This window comes from Lissotriton helveticus, chromosome 9 (assembly GCF_964261635.1).
Source record: "Lissotriton helveticus chromosome 9, aLisHel1.1, whole genome shotgun sequence".
Classification (NCBI taxonomy): domain Eukaryota; kingdom Metazoa; phylum Chordata; class Amphibia; order Caudata; family Salamandridae; genus Lissotriton; species Lissotriton helveticus.
In genome coordinates this window covers 627,540,256-627,560,399 of record NC_136070.1, presented here as the reverse complement: position 1 = coordinate 627,560,399, position 20,144 = coordinate 627,540,256, and the positions used below count along the sequence as shown (strand labels likewise).

Sequence of the window (20,144 nt, the reverse complement as noted above, 5' to 3'; positions counted from 1 at the left end):
ATGTGCCGCCTTTAGGGCACAGATGCGTGACACATCTGTGCCGTTTTTGCCCCATGGTGCGCCGCATTGTAAATGCTGCGCATCCATGCTAGCGGAGCTGTGGCGCACACTAACTGGCGCATCCCTGCTGATATGCAGGGATGCGCCAGTTATTGTAAATCTGCCCCAGAGTTGGTACTAACTGCAGGCCAAATTCCAGTGTCCACATCAGTCATTTCTTGAGGAAATGCTGCCCAATGAAATGAGGAGTCGGCATGTCATACGTTATGGTTAGATGTCTTGTTTGACACAGCAAGAATCCTCCATGGGATGCTTTGGGTTATAATTCACCCTTTTCTAAACTTGGGGAAAAATCTGCAATTCCATATTTAATATTTTTCGTTTACATTTGTCTTTGTTAGAAAGTTTAAAAAATAGAAAGTAACCAATAAGGCGGGTGTAATGACTGAACAAGTCAATCAAAAAACGAAGTTCTCATTTGAAAATGGCCCTATGGTGATCTTAGGTGAAAGTGTTGGATAAAAAGTCTGTAAAATAATGTTGCACTAATAGCGTCTACTGAATGCATGGTCATATTGCATTAGGTAAGTGTCACGAAGCCGGGCTCCCTGACCTGGACGAGCTCCCTGACGCAATCGGACGGGGTGTGCCTGCTAACGTCTCTTCCTTTACACCCCGTCCGCAGGATCCTTGTGACGTTTCATGGGCTTCCCCGGCCCTGCCTCCAGCACGTCCGTTTCCGTGTCCAGCCTCCATGACGCTGGGGGCGTCCCCACCGACTGCATCTGCACCCGACCAATCCGGCGCCTGGACGTCATCCACCACTGGCCAATCACGGGAGCTAGGGGCGTTTAAGGAAGCCCCGTTTCCCTACTGCAGCGCGGATCCTTTGGAAACGGAAGGGGAAGACGAGGAAGACACCGCCAAGGAGGAAGAAGGAGGAACCGTCGTAGAACCGCTGTTGAGCCCCCTGGAGCCGAGAGTCGACACGCCAGGAGGCCAACGTTCCCATGAGCCGCCCGCCACACTTCCAAGGGAGAAGTGTGGCTACACAAGGTACGAGGGCGTTTTCAAGGGTTGTTTTTCTCACGGGGTGGGACCGGGTAGCCTGAGGGTGGACACTCTCGCCGTGCCTTGTTATCCTTCACAGATAGGCGGTTACAGACGGTGGTGTTCCCTCACTACCCTAACCCCCTCTCTACCTTTGTTTATATTGGTCTCGGCCCTAACGTGGCTCTTTTCTGTTTTTCTTTTCTCTCGAGTACAAATCCCTGGAACAAGCCGGCCTTCTCTCCTTGAGGCAAAGACTGGAAGTGATGACCTCGACAGTTCGCCGCTAAAGGGACTCCAGACCTATGTTCTTTGTACTTTAAACCTTGTTTTGCTTACAATCCAACCGGTGGTAAAGAAGTACTTAATAAAAACCCGGTTAAAGACATCTTCATACTTGTGAGGCTCTCCTTCCCCCGACCCCCCTTCCCACAAGTGGGGCCGTGACTCGGATCCTTCAGTGAACCCCGCCATTCGAAACAGAATGGAGAGTCTGTTGACCCAAATGGAGGCTGACAGAGCCGCGTTTACTCAAGCCATTCAGACCCAGTCCGACAATCTTATTAAACTGGCGGAAGGACAAACACAATTGATGACTGTGATAGGACAGGGAAGGACTTCAGCTCCCCCTCCAGGCACTATTGTACCGCTACAAAAATTCAGTCTAGGCGAGGACCCACTGGCTTTCTTTTTGAACTTTGAAAGAGCGGCAAGAGCCAGTTCCTGGCCAGGGGATAGATGGCCCTTCTACTTGGCGCCCTTATTGATTGGTGAGGCCCAGGCAGCTTATCAAACTGTGAACCGTGATGGAACTACGGCTTATGCTGTCGTGAAACAGTATATCCTCGACAGGTTGGGGGTGGACGAGGAAACCCATAGACTTAGGTTCCGTCAAGAAAAGGGTTCCCCGGGGATTTACCCAAAACTTTGTTTTTCAAACTGAAAGAATCAGCAGACCTGTGGCTCAAACCCCAGGAAGGAAACGTCGATGCCATAATGAACAAGATATATCTTGAACAGTTCATTGAGTCCCTTCCCTATAGCACCCAGAGGTGGCTTAAACAACATGCCGGTTTAACCCTGGATCATGCTATAGAAATGGCGACCTGTTACGCCCGAGCCCAGGGTAGGCCTTATACGAGGGAACCAGAAAAAAACACCAAGCTGTTACCTCCTGTCAAAACTGAAAAAAAAACATTCCAAAAACCCATTCCTGAACCCGTGAAAGCACGGTTCCAACGACCGGAACTGCCTAACACCGGCCCTCAATGTTATGATTGCGGTGAGTGGGGTCATATCGCTCGCTTTTGTCGGAAGAAAAAGGAAAGAGAAGAAGAACCTATGGACGTGAGCTATGCCCCCAGGTCCATCCTGTACGCACAAGAAACCGGAACCACTTTCTACGTACGTGTCTTATTGAACGGTGCCAAAGTAAGAGCGTTGTTGGATTCCGGCTGCAAACAGTCTGTTATACGAAAGGAGTTGGTAGAACAGGCCTCTCTCCTTGCTGGGAGATGGGTCAGTATCCGTTGTGTCCATGGGGACGTCAAGGATTATCCGGTGGCAAAGGTCACGTTGACAACGCCCTCAGGGACACCAATGGACATAGTGGTGGGGGTTATGTCTAGTCTACCCGAGCCTGTAATCATAGGGACAGATAACCCCTCCTTTAGTTCTTTGTTGTTAGAGGTTCTTCACCCCCTGTCCCTTCCTCGTGAAGCCTTGTTAGCCGTAGAGCCCTGGGCCATGGACACTCATTTTAGGACAGCCCAGTTAAATGACGCCAGCCTTAGCAATGCATGGCAGGTTGCCCGAAATAGACAAGACCCGACCACCCGAAGTTATCCCACCTTTGTTGAAAAAAACGGTCTACTGTACAGGCTCGCCAAGGCGGACGCCGAACCCCAATTGTTGGTCCCGCATAGCTTTCGTGATCAGATCTTGTTCTTTGGTCATGCGCATCTGTTAGCCGGCCACTCAGGGGTAGAAAAAACTGGTCAGTCCATCTTACGCCATTTTTTCTGGCCAGGCATTTATGCCCAAGTCCAGAAATATTGCCAGGAGTGTAGGATTTGTCAGAAACGTAACCCGTACACTCCTCCTCCTGTCCCTCTGATGCCCATGCCTATTATAGGTGTTCCCTTCGACCGAATAGGGATGGATCTGATCGGCCCTTTGCCGAAATCCTCCAGAGGACATCAGTACGCCTTAGTCCTTGTTGATTACGCCACGAGATATCCCGAGGCATTTCCCCTTAGGGCTGCTACGACCACCACAATAGCCCAGAGGTTGGTTGAGGTCTTCTCTCGTATGGGTTTTCCGAAGGAGATCATTACCGATCAGGGCACCCCGTTTGTTTCACGGTTGATGCAACAGGTGTGCAAACAGTTAAACATCAAACACATCAAAACGTCTGTGTATCACCCACAAACAGACGGGTTGGTTGAGCGCTACAACGGCTCCCTTAAGTTGACGTTAAAAAAACTGTTGTCAGGTGACGGGAAGAACTGGGACCAGTTATTGCCTCTGGCTCTCTTTGTCCTTCGCAGCCAGAAACAGTCTAGTTTAGGGACTTCGCCATTTGAATTGCTGTTCGGGAGACCCCCTAGAACTCTTCTGGAAATCACTAAAGACAGCTGGGAATCTGTGGGAGCACAGGAAGCAGAGGCCCTGTTGGATTACACTAGGCAGTTACAGAGCAGGCTCCATAAACTACGGACCCTGGCTCACGACCACTTAGCAGCGGCACAAACCAAACAGAAAACCCTCTATGATCGGGGTACAAAGTGGAGAGTATTAGACGTAGGCGATTGGGTGTTAATCTTATTGCCTTCCTCCACCCACAAAATGAGGAAGGAGTGGCAGGGACCCTTTAAGATTTTGAGGAAAATAGGACGCACGACATACTTAATACAAATGGGAAGAGGTAAAACCCAGATGTATCACATCAATTTACTCAAAAAATGGTTAGGTACACCTCCTCAGGATGTCCATGTGGCGTCTCCCGTTTCCACTACGAGTCACACCGTTGGTGACGCTCCTATCAACCCTGAGTTATCCGCTACCCAACAACAAGAAGTGACCAACTTACTCATGTCTCATGCAGCGGTCTTCTCTGATCAACCGGGCCATACACACTTGGCAGAACACTGTATACCTACTCTCCCCAATGTGGTGGTAAAACAAAAGCCCTACCGCATCCCCGAGGCGAGACGCAAAGCATTCCAGGACGAGGTTGACAGCATGCTGAAATCCGGGATCATAGTGCCTTCCCACAGCAATTGGTGCTCTCCGGTGGTCCTGGTACCAAAGCCTGACGGTAGTATCAGGTTTTGCATCGACTTTCGGGCGGTTAATCGGGTGTCTAAACAAGATGCCTACCCTTTGCCTAGAGTCGATGAGCTGCTGGAACGCCTTGGTGAGGCCCGGTACATAACCACCATCGATCTCACCAAGGGGTATTGGCAAATACCCCTTGCTCCTCAGGACAGGGAGAAGACGGCGTTCTCAACCCCTTCTGGACACTTTCATTTCACGGTACTCCCCTTTGGGCTGCATGGAGCGCCAGCAACATTTCAGAGGGCCATGGATACACTGCTGGCACCTCACTTACAATATGCGTCGGCCTACCTGGACGACATTGTGGTGTTCAGTAAAACATGGGAGGACCACTTAAAACATCTGGGGAACATACTAACCGGTCTGAAGGAGGCCAATCTCCACATTAACGCAAAGAAGTCCCGATTTGCTTTCCAGCAGGTCAAGTATCTCGGGTATCTCTTAGGGGATGGAAAGATTAAACCTCAGACTGAGAAACTGGAAGCGATCAAAGCAATACCCTACCCCTCTACGAAGAAAGAACTCAGGGCCTTCTTGGGGTTGGTGGGTTACTACCGCCGCTTCATTGCTCAGTTTGCAGGTCTGGCAGGGCCCCTCACTGACCTGCTTGGGAAAAACACTAAGTCAGCTGCACTCCCCTCACCTTCTGTTGTGCAGTCTTCGGCCTTCCAGGCTTTGAAGGACGCCCTGACTTCCTCCTCTGTTCTGGTGTCTCCTGATTTCCTCAATCCATTCATACTCCAGACGGATGCCTCTGGAGTGGGTATTGGTGCAGTACTGTCCCAGGTGGATGCGAACGGGGACGAACGACCTGTGCTCTTTATAAGTCGCAAACTATTTCCTAGGGAGCAAGCTTATTCCACTATCGAGAAGGATTGCCTGGCTGTCCGCTGGGGAGTGGAGAAGTTGAGGTACTATCTCGAGGGGAGGCCCTTTGTGTTGTATACTGATCATGCTCCCTTGACTTGGCTCCAACGCAACCGTGGGAACAATGACCGCGTCCTGCGTTGGTTCCTGGCCCTGCAGCCTTACCAGATTGAGGTCCGTCACAGGAAGGGTTCCCTGCAGGGTAATGTTGACTTTCTCTCCCGGTATCCGATTCCCCCCGATCGGGTCAATCCTGGGGGTGGGATGTGTCACGAAGCCGGGCTCCCTGACCTGGACGAGCTCCCTGACGCAATCGGACGGGGTGTGCCTGCTAACGTCTCTTCCTTTACACCCCGTCCGCAGGATCCTTGTGACGTTTCATGGGCTTCCCCGGCCCTGCCTCCAGCACGTCCGTTTCCGTGTCCAGCCTCCATGACGCTGGGGGCGTCCCCACCGACTGCATCTGCACCCGACCAATCCGGCGCCTGGACGTCATCCACCACTGGCCAATCACGGGAGCTAGGGGCGTTTAAGGAAGCCCCGTTTCCCTTCTGCAGCGCGGATCCTTTGGAAACGGAAGGGGAAGACGAGGAAGACACCGCCAAGGAGGAAGAAGGAGGAACCGTCGTAGAACCGCTGTTGAGCCCCCTGGAGCCGAGAGTCGACACGCCAGGAGGCCAACGTTCCCATGAGCCGCCCCGCCACACTTCCAAGGGAGAAGTGTGGCTACACAAGGTACGAGGGCGTTTTCAAGGGTTGTTTTTCTCACGGGGTGGGACCGGGTAGCCTGAGGGTGGACACTCTCGCCGTGCCTTGTTATCCTTCACAGATAGGCGGTTACAGACGGTGGTAGTACCCTGGTGTTCCCTCACTACCCTAACCCCCTCTCTACCTTTGTTTAGATTGGTCTCGGCCCTAACGTGGCTCTTTTCTGTTTTTCTTTTCTCTCGAGTACAAATCCCTGGAACAAGCCGGCCTTCTCTCCTTGAGGCAAAGACTGGAAGTGATGACCTCGTCAGTTCGCCGCTAAAGGGACTCCAGACCTATGTTCTTTGTACTTTAAACCTTGTTTTGCTTACAATCCAACCGGTGGTAAAGTAGTACTTAATAAAAACCCGGTTAAAGACATCTTCATACTTGTGAGGCTCTCCTTCCCCCGACCCCCCTTCCCACAGTAAGCTAAAAAGACAGCGCTCTAAATGAAATGCAACCTGACTGCAAGGTTAACCTCTATCTCATTTTACCTGCAGCGAAGGGCATCAAGGCATCATTCTTCTTAAAAGATCCATCTTCATTTAAAAAATTTCCAGGGTCGAAGGCATTTGGGTTTTTGAACTTTGTAGGATCATAATGGACTGAAGACAGCAGAGGAATCACATGTGTGCCCTGAAATCAAAGTAAGAGGTTTAAAAAAAATCTTTTTATTGGCATTCAAATATTATTGTGTACATCACGTACATTTTTTGCATTTTATTAACCAACATATTTAATATCAGACTGTTTCAGTCTCAAAGTAGCCTATATTTCTCAGGTATGGATATCAATAAGACATGCGGCTATCCCTGTGAGATGGTCCCTACTGGGTATCTCCAAGGTGATACCAGGCGAATGTGGGGGGCCGTTGTAGAGATGAGGAAAGCTAATGCCCAGAGTTGCCAAGTGTGATCCCTGGTTAGAGTAGGCACCGAGGCAGAGAACGGCCCGGGACCAGGGTTCAATTATCGAGTCCGCTGACCCAGGTCCACGACCCTGCCGCGTCGGGAATTGAACCCTGGTCCCGGGCCGTTCTCTGCTTCCGGGTCTGCCGCCTCTAACCAGAGAGCCACCCCACTCCACACTGGGGTGTGTGCGCCCCAGACATTAGGCGTTTGCAATGCAATAGGGTCTCGCATTTACACAGGTTTAAGCTATAGACATTGTAAATGCCAATGTGTTTTATTTAAGTTTCAAAAACCACAACATAAATAAAAAGCATGTTCATTTTCAATGCCAATAGCTCAAACTTGTGTAAATGAGAGACCTATTGCATTTCAAATGCGTGTTTATTTTGGGTGAATGACCAGAAGGGCGCCCAAAGGGTGGGTGGTGTGGATCTGAGAACTTCAGGTTTCTAGCAGGACAGGAGTGGGGGCAGATGAGGCCATGTTTTGTAGGGCTCACCAAAGACTCCTCAATCCTTGTGCAACTGATAGAAGCAGGGGGAGGTAGGGTGTTAAAGGGCAGGCCTTACATAACATACAACTAAAGATAGGTAACAGTAATTAACTGGAATCTTTTTTAGCTCTGGGTTTTGAGAGAAGCCATAGACAACTCTATATTCGCATTCGCCAATTTTAAATTACTCAAAAACACTCAATGGTTAATAAAACATAAGTCACTGCTACTCGTCTACAATGGTACATATTTACATCAATTAATGTAAAAGGAGTAAGTACAACAACTACCATTTTTAGCTATAAGTGTAACTAATTGTTTTATTTTATTTAGGCGAAGGTGTTATTAAGTGCATGTCAACGGACAGGTATTAGAGCCAGTTTAAATGAGCATGATGAATTTGGTCAACAATTTAAAAGAATGAAAAAATAGATAAAGAAGAAAATCAGACCCAGAAAAAGAAAAGCCAGCCAAGGATTTTTTAATGAGCAATGCACTAACACTAAGGTATAAAGACAGATTCCACATCTACGCATTCCATTTACTTGGCCATATACCTCTGCGGTTCTCAGGTCCTTCACCTTTAAACTGTGGGTGGGTGGAATTTGCGTAATTGCGTTACGCAAATCTCCGCGAAACAGTAAAAAATCTCTGCGAAGACGCAGAAATTCTGTGAACACGCGGAATTGCTTGTTCGTGGTGCTTTTTTCCTGTTCGCAATCGCTGTTTGCATACTCGGGGTGAAATATCTCGCAAACACGCACGTTGAGATTGCGAACAAGCAAAAAAATTCACTAAGCCATGGAACGCAGATTTTTGGGCAATTTCACGCTCTCTGCAAATTCCGCGAACGGAACGGAATTTACCGCCCAGGCCTACTTTAAACCACCTTTATCCAGCTTCTGAAAAAGCAACCTTTTCTACCAAAACAATTAAACGTCTTGCCCTGAATACCGTTTCCGGACTACCATATCCCAAGCAAGTCGTATTTCCTATACGCTCTACACCATGTAATTCACAACACGCCTGCTCAGATTTAAATCCTGGTGGCATGTAACACTCCCTCATTGACTACCTTAGTTTGGACTTATTTTGCTGTAACAAATGAAACCCTTTCACGAACCGTGTGGCCACCACCATTATTTTATGCTTTCCCCGCTATCTTGTAATTAGCTGCAGTGACCCGAATAAATGAGCAGCGTATCAAATACTTCAATAATTCTTTAGACTTAGGAGCTCTATATAAGCTGAGAAGAATTAGAATATTTTATAGACAGCGTGGGTTCAATGCGAGGACATAACAAATATCCGAAATATAGAACCAATCAAAATAAGGGACTCAGGAATAGTTGTTTAAGAGGCGAAGCCAGTACTACGTCTTGTTCACCCACCCCCTCCCCCTGCCAAACTGGATGGGGAACGTCTGCAATATAGCCAGGATCAGAAAAGGCTTCTCTGATAGGCATGTGCATTTTTATTTTCAGCAAAGTCTCTAGAACAAGCACTACCTATTACCGTTATGTCACCAGTCTACCCAGAGACCTGCCAATTGACAAAGTAGCGACATGCCTAATACGATATAAGCACTCTTCACACAGCCAACCCGTGAGGAGCTGAATGTTACTGGCAGCAATCTCTCCTTATAATTACTACATTTGTGCCGATAAGTGCTGGTGCGCTTCCTTTTAATTTAAAAGGGGGGTACTGCCTGTAACTTCGAATAGTTAATGACTTTATTGCATGATTAATTAAAACCTTCGCAAATAGGTAAAACATTAATTCACATAATGTAGCTTCACCATTAAATAATGCTAAAAGATTACAAAATATGTCGTAATTCTATAAAATTGCAGGGGAATCAAAACTGGTAGGTAAAATAGTTCTTCTTGGTTAGTAAAATAGTTCATCATAAGGCTTGTTCTCGTGGATGGATGCACCCCGTGAAGTGATGTTTATGGAGAGTACAAAAGTCGATGAACTCGCAGCCGGCCCATGCAGTCTGCTGACAGCTTAGGAGCCAAGGTAGTATTCGTAGATCTAATCAAAGCCCCAGTGGTCGGGTTATTATGCTTGTCTCATGAACCGCTGGCGTAGCATAAAGACCGGTAACTTGTGGATCTTCCAGACTTAACTTTACGTTTGCTTCCCTCATAAACCGAACAAGGCTGCAAGACAGGCGGAGATTACTGCCCTCAAAACAGGCCTTAACCGCCTCCTTGCAAGATCGAACCTGACTTGCAATCAGGAGCTGTTTTAGAAACTGTCTCCTTTCCACTCTCAAGCCATTGCAGATGCATAGTATATGTATTATGTCTTCGTTTAGATCTCCACACAGTCTGCAGTAATTAGAGGAGATTGTTCGTTTCCATGGAGGAAGGTGGGGAACTGGGAATAGGGCGCAAGGAAGAACATTACGTCATAGTGCCTGGCGCATCACCGAATGGAGTCGCGCTACTTTGACCCACCTGCTGATGTAGTTGACGACCCAGTACTTGTGGCCCTCCATGCTGAAGCCTCCGTTGGAGAACAGGTTGTAGCCCCCACTGCCGAGGTGGCAGCTCGCCAGGTTGTAGGGCTGCTCCTCGAGCTGTAGATGCAGGTACTCAGGTGCATGGCAAGCAGCTGCTTGAGGGGCAGCAGGGCCAGCTCGCAGTTGCAGGTGGTGAGCGTGCGCAAGTCCCCTGAACCGAAGGAGACAGAAGTCTTTGCTTAGGTCAAGCAGAAGGCCGTAAAATGTGTGCTCCTGGGCAGATGAAATGTGGTAACCTCCACCAGGGCCCCTGTTAACCATCTCGGCTTCACTTTTAAGTTTAAAACTGGTTACCACATTCCATCTGCCCAGGAGCACACATTTTACGGCCTTCTGCTTGACCTAAGCAAAGACTTCTGTCTCCGTCAGTGTTAAAGTAAAAAAATAAAAACAGAGTGCGGTGTCCCTGAGGTGGACGCCGCGCTCAACGTAAATGTGAAATATTAATAAATAAAGTAAGCGCAGTGTCCCTAGCAAACGCCTCGCTCATTAAAGTAAGAAAGAACATCCAATTTTGAACACATAGCGCTGCAGCTATCATTGTCCCCATCAGTGTACATTGTAATAAAAAATAGTACTCACCCACCAGATAAAACCCACCATGTTACGCCACGAGTGCACAATCTAGTCCGTATGGGCAAGCCGAAAAGAAGACAGGGAGGGGACAAACAAGCCTCACTTCAAATCAAAAGCGAGTGTTTAGCATAAAGTGTGACGTACGCCAATCAAAAGCATGGGCGGAGCTTCCACTCCACTTCTGAAATCAACGTGACAACAATAGATCTCTCAGAGCGTGAAGCGCATGCACTGCAACGCTAGGCGAGACCTAAACATGACTTGTCTAGGTAAATCAGTGGACACTTCTTTACGAGCCTCGTCCTGGAGACAGGGGGGCAGAGCCCAGACCAGCAGTGAGTACCATACCGAGGGCTGATGGGTCTGTCATTGGGTATATGTTGCAGGATTGTGTGAGTCATGAATTCAGGCCCTTCAATCTCATTTGGCATTTCCTCCCTGTTCCCACTCTTCCGAATCCTCTAAACTCCCGCCCCGTCCACATAATTCCCTGAAGTGGAGTCGATGACAGCCTCTGGATGTTCCCAGGCTGTCAAAATCTCCTGCTACAGATGTGCTACAGGGTGTCTGCATATACCCTGGGCGTTTTCCCTTCTAAGTGCTTGTCCATCCAACACCACCCAAAGCGTGATGTCCCTCTCCCATGTTTCTAGACTTGGCCCCTTGTCTGATTACCAAGCCTTAGTGAGCTTGCATCAAGCCAGGGCCAAGAATGTAAAACAAGTACCCATTTTGGCTGATTTGGGCCTGGGAAAGTCCTCCAAGTGACAAATCTGCTTTGTGCAGGGAAAAGAGTGTCGTAGTATAGTCTGTAGCTTCTGTAGGACCACGGTCCAAAACATCTGCAAAATGTGGGAACCCCAGGTCATTTGGCAGAAATCTACATCTAGCATCTGACAGCGGAGTCAGACCCTTGTATTCCCCCATGTATTCGTTGTAGTCTATGTGGGGTGAGGTATGTCATATTAAATATTTAATTCTGTATATTTCAGTTGGTTAGTTTGTGAGACATTATTGGGATAGGTCAGTAGTCTCCCCCACTCCCTGTCAGTGATAACTTATCCCAATATCTCCACACATCTTGGCCTCAGGTTCACTAATGGTCTCTACTCCATCTCATTCAGCGCTCTGCAAAATTAGGTCACAAGGTGTCAGACGAAGCCCATAGAAAGTAGCAGTTAGAGAACCATATGATGTGGGGGTTAGCCCCTACGCATGGCACACATGTAAGCAAACATCCATACTAATGCTTTCTACATCAAAAATTGGCCTCTGGGTAATGCGTAAGTAGTGGACAAGTCCTCTAGTGGAATGAGGGATCCCTACAGGAAACAGTCTTCCACTGTAATGAGCCCCTGCCTCCGTCCACTCTGACAGTTGTGGAGAAGTTAAATAAGTAATGGGGTCTCCATGGAGAAGGCCCACAAGTGGCAAAGTAGGCAAGTATAAAAGAGCTCTTTGGGTTTGTACAATACAATGGTGCCAGCATTGTAATGCCACTCCCAGCAATCCAGTGAGTCACTGGATAATTATTACAGGGAATAAACGGCATGCCAGCAGTTTCCCCGACTAGTTGTTAGCCCTACGAAATCCAGGTCATGCATGTGGGTTTCATCAAGACCTTTAGCTACCCACTGCAGCTGTGCTGACAGTTAATATAGTTCGAAGCCCGGTGCTCCCATTCCCCCATCCCCAGGTGGGCTTCTCAAAAGCAACTCTATTGCACCCGCCATCCCATTAGAACCTATATGCAAACAATGGAAAATGCCTTTATCAGCCACTAAACTGTGTTAATTGTGTACCCACTTATTGCAGAAACATTATGAAATACCTTTGGGATTTTATAGCCTCTGAATTTGGTGTCACGAGTCACAGCATGGGGAAGGCTAAGCGGGATGACATCTGAGAATCTTTGAATCTCATGGATGGCTGCATCAGTGTAGGGCATCTTGCTTTTGTCATCACAATTTGGGCTGCGGTTTGGGCCAACCACGCTGTTGATCTCTGAATACATTTTTTCTGTTGAGAAAAACATAAAATGCCAAGCATAAGGTCTTTGCACAAATATTTTTATCCACCATAACTTACTACCCATTGTAATTATGTGAGCATCATGCCTGTCATGTTTAAGACCTTGGAAAGGCTACTCCAGAGGACAAATGAGTACCTCTCTTAATGACAAGCTTTTCTAAAGAAGACATTCTGATTGAGGCATTGCTCTCTCTTGAGCTTGAAATTGTCTAACAGTATGTCTTACAGTATGTGACAGATATTTAAGGGTTTTTTCGTGATTATGATTGCCATGGTTTACATGGCAGTGTTAGAAAAACACAAGTGAACCTAGCAACAGAATCTCTCCTGAAATAAGAGGGGATCATCAGATGCCATTCTTATTGCCATCTGATTTTCTCTTACTGTTGAGCCACTGGCTCATCCTCCATGCTCAAAAGCTAATTCTCTGACTTCTAAATGAGGAGGGTCAACTCACAGACACTTACATGCATGCTACTCACACCAGCTCACTCACCAAGACACCACAGAGATCGGAATCCTGCTGCAAGTCTTTGCCGCTGCCCTTTTTTTCAGACAGAAACCTGGATAAACCCTGCATTGGCACCTGACAGAAACCTGGATAAACATTGCATTGGCACCTGACATTGCCACAGCCATCCCCTTTAGCTACAATATTGGCAGGTAAGGCAGCCTGCACAAGCCCAGAGGCAGAATCATCATCATCCACAAGAACACCATCAGCCGCACCACATTCATGGACACGTCATCCTCCAACATGGAAGACCTGTCATTCAAACTCCATGTCACAGCAAACTTCACCCTAAGGGGCACACTCATTTACAGACCAGTGGAACCACGCACCTTCTTTGCCTACACTATCACAGACTTTGTTGCACCACTCAACCTTGATGCTAGCAACTACATCCTACTTGAAGACCTGGACTTCTACCTGGAAGACCATGCCAACCTCAACTCAAGAACACTTACTGTAAACTTGGAAGCCTGGACCTCCCAAAACAAGTAAAGGGACCTAACCATATTGCTGGACCCCTCCTGCACCGTATTTTATCCAACTCTGGCAATATCAAACAACAACCAAGTTGATGAGCTATCACCAGTCCCCTGGACAGACCCCACCCTCATCAGGTTCAGCATTCTCACCTGCAGACAGGAATGCATTTAAATCTGCCCTATTGCATGTTAAAAGTTAGCCATTGGATGCAATAAAATTGCCTTAAACTCAATGGAGAAAAGAGTGAGGTGATGTTTCTGGGAGGTAATTCAGATATCTGGTCCCCAGACTGGTGGCCTGACAAGCTAGGAACACGTCCAGATCCCTCGGAGAAAGTGAAACATTTGGGATTCATGTTAGACACCAAGCTAGCATACGAAGCCCAAGTAAACAAACTGGCATCTTCGTTTTGGTTAATATTAAAAATGATAAAAAAAATACTACCATATTTGCCTCAAGATGCACGCAAAACGGTAGTCACAGCGCTAGCTTTATCCCGTCTGGACTACGGAAATGCACTGTATGCAGGAGCCAGAATAAAAATCACAGATAAGATGCAGCGCCTGCAAAATGCTGCAGCAAGACTGATCCTGGATATACCAAAGTTTCAGTCCGTCAGCCACAAATTAGCTTCACTTCATTGGCTTCCAGTTGCCAAAAGAGTCAAATTTAAATCATTATGTTTGACCTATAAGGCCCTTCAGGGCAAAGGACCTCTCTTCATAAAAACGCAGTTGAGGAAATATGAACCATCCAGACTACTAAGATCTGGCCAACAAAAACTGATAGCAATACCTAAGTTCAAACGAGCGAACTGGGGGGGAAGAAGTTTCTTCGTCCACGCAGCAAGGACCTGGAATCAACTTCCATTAGATATAAAAAACAGCCCATCCTTGGACTTGTTTAGAAAGCAAATTAAAACATGGTTGTTTACTGCATAAACCTAAGACTAGTTCAGGACTATGGACATATCATAGCGCCAAGACGCCTCCGGGCATTCGCGCGCTTTAGAAATAGATAAATCAAAATCTAAATCAAATCAATCTAAGTTGCAGCCACCAAATGTGCCGCTTTGATGGACTGAATCGATGCCCGGACCAATGGAAGCAAAGAAAACTTCACCACTGTGAAAGATTTCACCTCACCACTCAAACTCAATTACCCCCTTGCATGACCTCTACAACAATGTCTCTCAATTCTTCAGCAATAAACTTACTGCCATTTGCAACAACTTCAGCCCACAACCAGACCAGACAGACATTGCCACAATTTCCTGATCTTATCCATAGAACCAATGCTAACCACATGGCCCGTCATCACCTTAGAATAAACCGCCACCACCATGAAGTTCATCCACTCAGGGGCCCTATTGGACCCCTGTCACCACCACACATACTTCAAAGGATTTCAGCTCTTGAGCAGCATTCTCACACCCATTCTGAATGCCTCCACCTCTTCTACAACCTTCCCAGTTACATGCAGCTGTCGTCTTCTTGCTGGAGAAACATTCTGAGAACTCTTTCATGCTCAGCAACTACAGACCCATCACCCTGATACCATTCCCAGCCAAGGTCCTAGAGAAAAATATTAACAGACCATCACAGAATGCCTCAACGACCAACAACTCCTCAACATCACACAGTCTGATTTCAGACTCAACCACAGCATTGAAAATGCCCTTATTGATACCACTAATGACATCTGCATAACTCTGGACTGAGGGGACACCTCAAAACCTCTCCACAGCATTTGATCCACCCCATCCTCATACAACTCCTACATGACATTGGAATGCAAGGACATGCACTCACACGGATCTGCTCCTTCCTGACTGTAAGGACCCAGTCAGTCAGCCTGGCACTGTACACCTTGGGTGCCAGTGACCTCATCTGCAGAATTTAGGCAAGGATCCATCCTGAGCCCAATCCTCTTCAACTTATACAAGATACCTCTTGCCAGCATCATCCGCTCGCATGACATCAACATCCTCTCCTACGCAGACAACACAACTCATTCTCTCTACTCATAGACAAGATGCCCAGCACCAGGATCAAGCTCACTGCTTGCACAACAGAAATCTCCAACAGGATCAAGGCCAAGTGTCTGAAGCTAAACACTACAAGATCGAAATTGCGATCTTCAAGAAGATCACATCACAGTGAGGCTTCACCTGGTGGCCAACAGAGCTAGGAGCAACACCCACCCCCAACACCCACACCAAGAACTTCGGAATCATCATCAACAGCAAACTGAACATGACCGCCCAAGTCAATGCTATCACCACCTCATGGTTCCACGCCCTGAAGATGATGAGTAAGAGTTTCAAGTGGCTCCTATACTAATCAGCACCCGGAAAACTGTCACACATGCTTGGGTCGCAACAAGCTGGACTACAGGAAAAACCTCTAGTCAGGGGTCAACTGAAAACTCACCAAAAGGTTGCAGACAATTCAGAACATAGCAGCCAGAATCACTCTCAACCTTCTATACTGGGGGGGCGTGGCTGGCAGCCGAACATGACAGACGTCTGTTAAGGGAGCTCCGGACCCGGGCCCACAAAATCCTGTATTAAACAAGGTCTACACTGTAAGCAGACGGCGACGGCTGCAGACTGTGGTGGCTGAAGTGATTGCCAACATTCGACACCGCCCGGAGGGGAATATCTATGCACAGAATGTGGGGAAACTGCTGCTGAGACCTCCCGGCGCCCACGAGGGCGGAAAGACAGCACGGGCCCATGCCCTGCCGAGACGACGTCCTTAACTGCGGGGAGCCGCGCCGGCACAGATACACCTGGCAGACGGAGCACTATATCCCGGTACCAGGACTAAGCGAGAGTGGCGAGCGCTGTGTCGAGTGCCGCGCTGCCGGAGGGGAGACCTGGTGCATTCGTGGCTGGGGAGTGCTTCTACGTAAGTCCGTGGTTGCGAGGTGGCCTACTCTTTGTGGCGGCGGATGACTGCTGGGTGCATTTATACTCCAGGGCACAGTCAAGCGGAGGAGGGGGCGAAATACACGGTGGTATTGCATGCCGCTATAATGCAAATAGCTCAGGTGGCAGGATCTGAACCGGAGGCCTGACTGAGGTGCCTCTTACTGTGCCGGACATTTGCAGCCCCGCTATTGCCGATGCTGTGCTCAACTGGAAGTAGAGGAGTGAAAGCTTGATTGCCCCCCCCCCCCGCCTGAAGGATCACAAACCCACAAACTGTATCCGAGACACTCTTCCCGGGGGCCCCCCCAGATTTTGAGGTGTGGAGTGGCGCTGTGCGCCGTGTGGAGTGAGGGGGTGGGCCGCATTGCTGCATCGCGAAGATAGTGGAGCAGTCCTTGGCTGTGACTCAATGGGCCACACAGTGTACGGCATGCAAAACGTATCTCAGTCCAAGTCACGGTGATAACTGATGCAAAATTGCTGGAGGTGACACATTGGGATCTCCCTGACGGCGCTACCGGTGACCCCCCCTGCCACGCAGAGACAGAGAGTGTGACGGCGAGCTGGCAGTGTGAGGTGAGCTGTGTATGAACATATGTCTTGCCTGCTTGTGGGCCTGAACCGGGAGGAATTGCCTAGGATACCGTGATTTGCGGGGCCTTGTTCGAGTTGCGCCCAGGGATCGGCCCGAGGATGTTGCATGGGCCATAGACTAGCACTGCAATAAATGAGGAGTGGGCTATAACATAAGCAGTGGTTTGCTTGCCCCTTCGGTTTGGGGCCCCTGCCTGACACAGTGAGATCTACTAGTCCGACGCATGCTCAACCATCTGCCCTACGGGATCGGACCGGTGTGGCCGTGTACCATACTGACTGAGCAATATGGGGCGAAACAGGCTGAAGCAACAAGGACAAAATGGCGTCGACCCCGTACAAGATGGACTGGACAGCACAGACGGCACGCCAGCGTCTGGTTGTGTCCCCCTGTCAGGAGGACAAGATGGATCTTATATTGAAGGAAGTGCGCGACTCCTGGAAAGCAATTGAACTTCAGATAGGGACCCTGACCACTAGCCTAAACCTGCTGAGGGCGGATCATGCGAAGACGGCGGACAAGGTGAAAGACCACGCGGTGACGCTAGCAGAGGTACTACCAAGGCAGAAACAGACTGATACTGATGTGAAGCTGCTACAAACGCAGGTGGCCACCTTAATGGACCGCGTGGAGGATGCAGAAGGGAGAGCAAGACGGAATAACATCCGGGTGATTGGCCTGCCGGAGAAAAGTGAAGGGTCTGACTTGTCTGGCTATATGGAGCAATGGTTCAGAGACCACGTCACGGCGGAGGGACTCTCCACACAATATTGTATAGAACGGGCACACAGAATACCCACCGGGAGGCCAAAGCCGGGTGCCCCACCGAGGCCCCTCATAGTGAAACTACTAAATTTCCAAGACTGGGATACTCTATTGCAAAAAGCTCGAGAGGCGGCGCCGATCACATTTGAGAATACAAGAATCTCCTTATACCCGGACTACACAATGCTAGTCCAAAGGCAGCGGTGAAGCGACGTCTACGGGACTTGAACATACAGTATGCGCTACTGTTCCCGGCACGCTTAAAAATATTGCATGAACAGAAAACTTACTTCTTTGAGAGCCCTGGAGATGTTGAGGACTTGCTTGAGGTGATGGAATTAACCAGCACTGCAGAGATCGCCACACAAATGGAAGGCAGGCAAAGATCCCAAGGTGGTGCCTCGACGAGCCGTAGAGGAGGTAGATCAAGGCGGACTATTGCGAGTGTGCGAGTCAACTCACAGCAAGTAAGGCAGAGTAAGAAGCATCCCTACGGCAACCTTCACGAATGCCCCGCGAACAGATGCTAAGTCCTCTACGGAGTCACAATCACCGAGTGCAAAATACTGAGTAAGGTACTGGCTAATAGGTTACTGCCATTCCTATCGCAATAGGTACATATAGACCAGACTGGGTTTCTGCCTGCGCGAAGTACTTCCCTAAACATTAGGGAATTACAATATTTAATGACAGAAGCGCCAAAGCGGTTCCCCCATGTGGGTTGTATTTCTTTAGACCTCAGAAAAGCGTTTGACTTGATAAATTGGGAGTATATGTTTCAGACGCTTCCTCACTTTGGGATACCGGAAGGATACATATCATGGCTGCGGCTGCTATACAAGGCCTCGAGAGCACGTGCGAGAACGGGTGGGCACATATCGGGTGATTATATGATACACAAAGGGACAAGACCGGACTGTCCGCTATCGCCCCTGGTCTTTATTTTGGCACTGGAACCCCTGGCAATAGCAATGAGACAGAACTTCCTGGGTCTGGGAATACCGATAGGACGTGCAACCCACCTCTTCTCGGCCTATGCAGATGATATTATTATATACATGCGTGATTTTCAACAGACCTTAACGCCAATTTATGATCTGTATGGATGAATCGAAACTTTGTCCGGCCTTGCTATAAATACCACGAAGTCGCATGCCTTTTTCTTCGTGGACCATACTGAGGACACAAACATAGCATTCGGGGATACCTCCCTGCAGATAGCACCAACTACATTTATATACTTGGGTATTCAAATCTATAGAGCACATGCAGATATGCTAGAAGGTAACCTTCATAGAACAATACGATCTTTACGGTCCAGTGTTGCCTTTTGGACCTCATTGCCACTATCCGTTATGGGGAGAGCCACAATAGCAAAAATGGTGGTCCTGCCACATCTGCTGTATTATTTCTCTAACCTGACATTAATAGTGCCACTATCCACCTTCAAAACACTGAATACTCTGCTCACAGATCTTATCTGGGGCACGGGAAGAAGACATATAAGTTTGAAAAGGTTCCAAGTGAGCACCCGTATAGGGGGCTGGGAGTCCCAGACTTCCTTGCTTATTATTATGCCTGCCAGTTACAATGGTTATCATACTGGACGGCAGGGCGCAACCTCCAGGAAATAGGGTACACTGACACAGACATAAGCACTGGTGCTCTACACGCCCTATTACTGCCGGGGCATAGACCCCCGAGAGACTTGCCCCCGCTGTTGGACACTGTGATCACGTGTTGGAAAGCGGCACTGCGATACACAAATACAGTCTTCACATACTCTGCTAAAATACCACTGCTGGGTATCCCATTAACTGCTGGTACCCTTACCAAACGCACACTAATGCCCGGAACTGAGGCCGGTATTTCCACGGTAGCGGACCTTTTTGGACATGAGACACTACTAGACCATGACACTTTCATCAATGAGACGGCCGCCCCAGCACACCTATATTTAACACACGCTGCATTGGTACAATATATCAAAAAGTACTGGGCACCACAAAGGAGAGAACCTGAGAACAACAAATTGGTTAAGATGGTACACTATATGGGGAGGTGGAGACATCTGGTCCGTTGGATATTTACTGGTATCAGTGCACATACACGGGTTTCCATAGACACCTTGAAGGCCATATGGATAGGGGAGATAGGCAGAGACCAGACGGACAAGGAATGGACGGTAGTACTTGGGCGTCCCAGGAAAGTATCAAGGAACTCAAAATTTAAGTTCATCCAAACTATGGTGTTACATCGGGCTTATTTGATTCAGGGTAGGTTGGATAAAATGTTCCCACAGACACAA

The 20,144-nt window shown here is 48.4% G+C and overlaps 1 protein-coding gene across 2 annotated transcripts in view; it reads right to left on the bottom strand.

Moving 5' to 3' along the window:
- The window catches only part of LOC144781709 (cytochrome P450 2F3-like), a 970,074-nt gene that overhangs the window by 34,955 nt on the left and 914,975 nt on the right, over positions 1 to 20,144 (bottom strand). For both annotated transcript variants that reach the window (XM_078660683.1, XM_078660684.1), the window contains 2 exons: positions 12,348 to 12,535; positions 6,501 to 6,642 (listed from right to left, as the gene is read on the bottom strand). In XM_078660683.1, the coding sequence (XP_078516809.1) occupies positions 6,501 to 6,642; positions 12,348 to 12,535 (330 nt within the window). The remainder of the gene's footprint in view (positions 1 to 6,500; positions 6,643 to 12,347; positions 12,536 to 20,144) is intronic.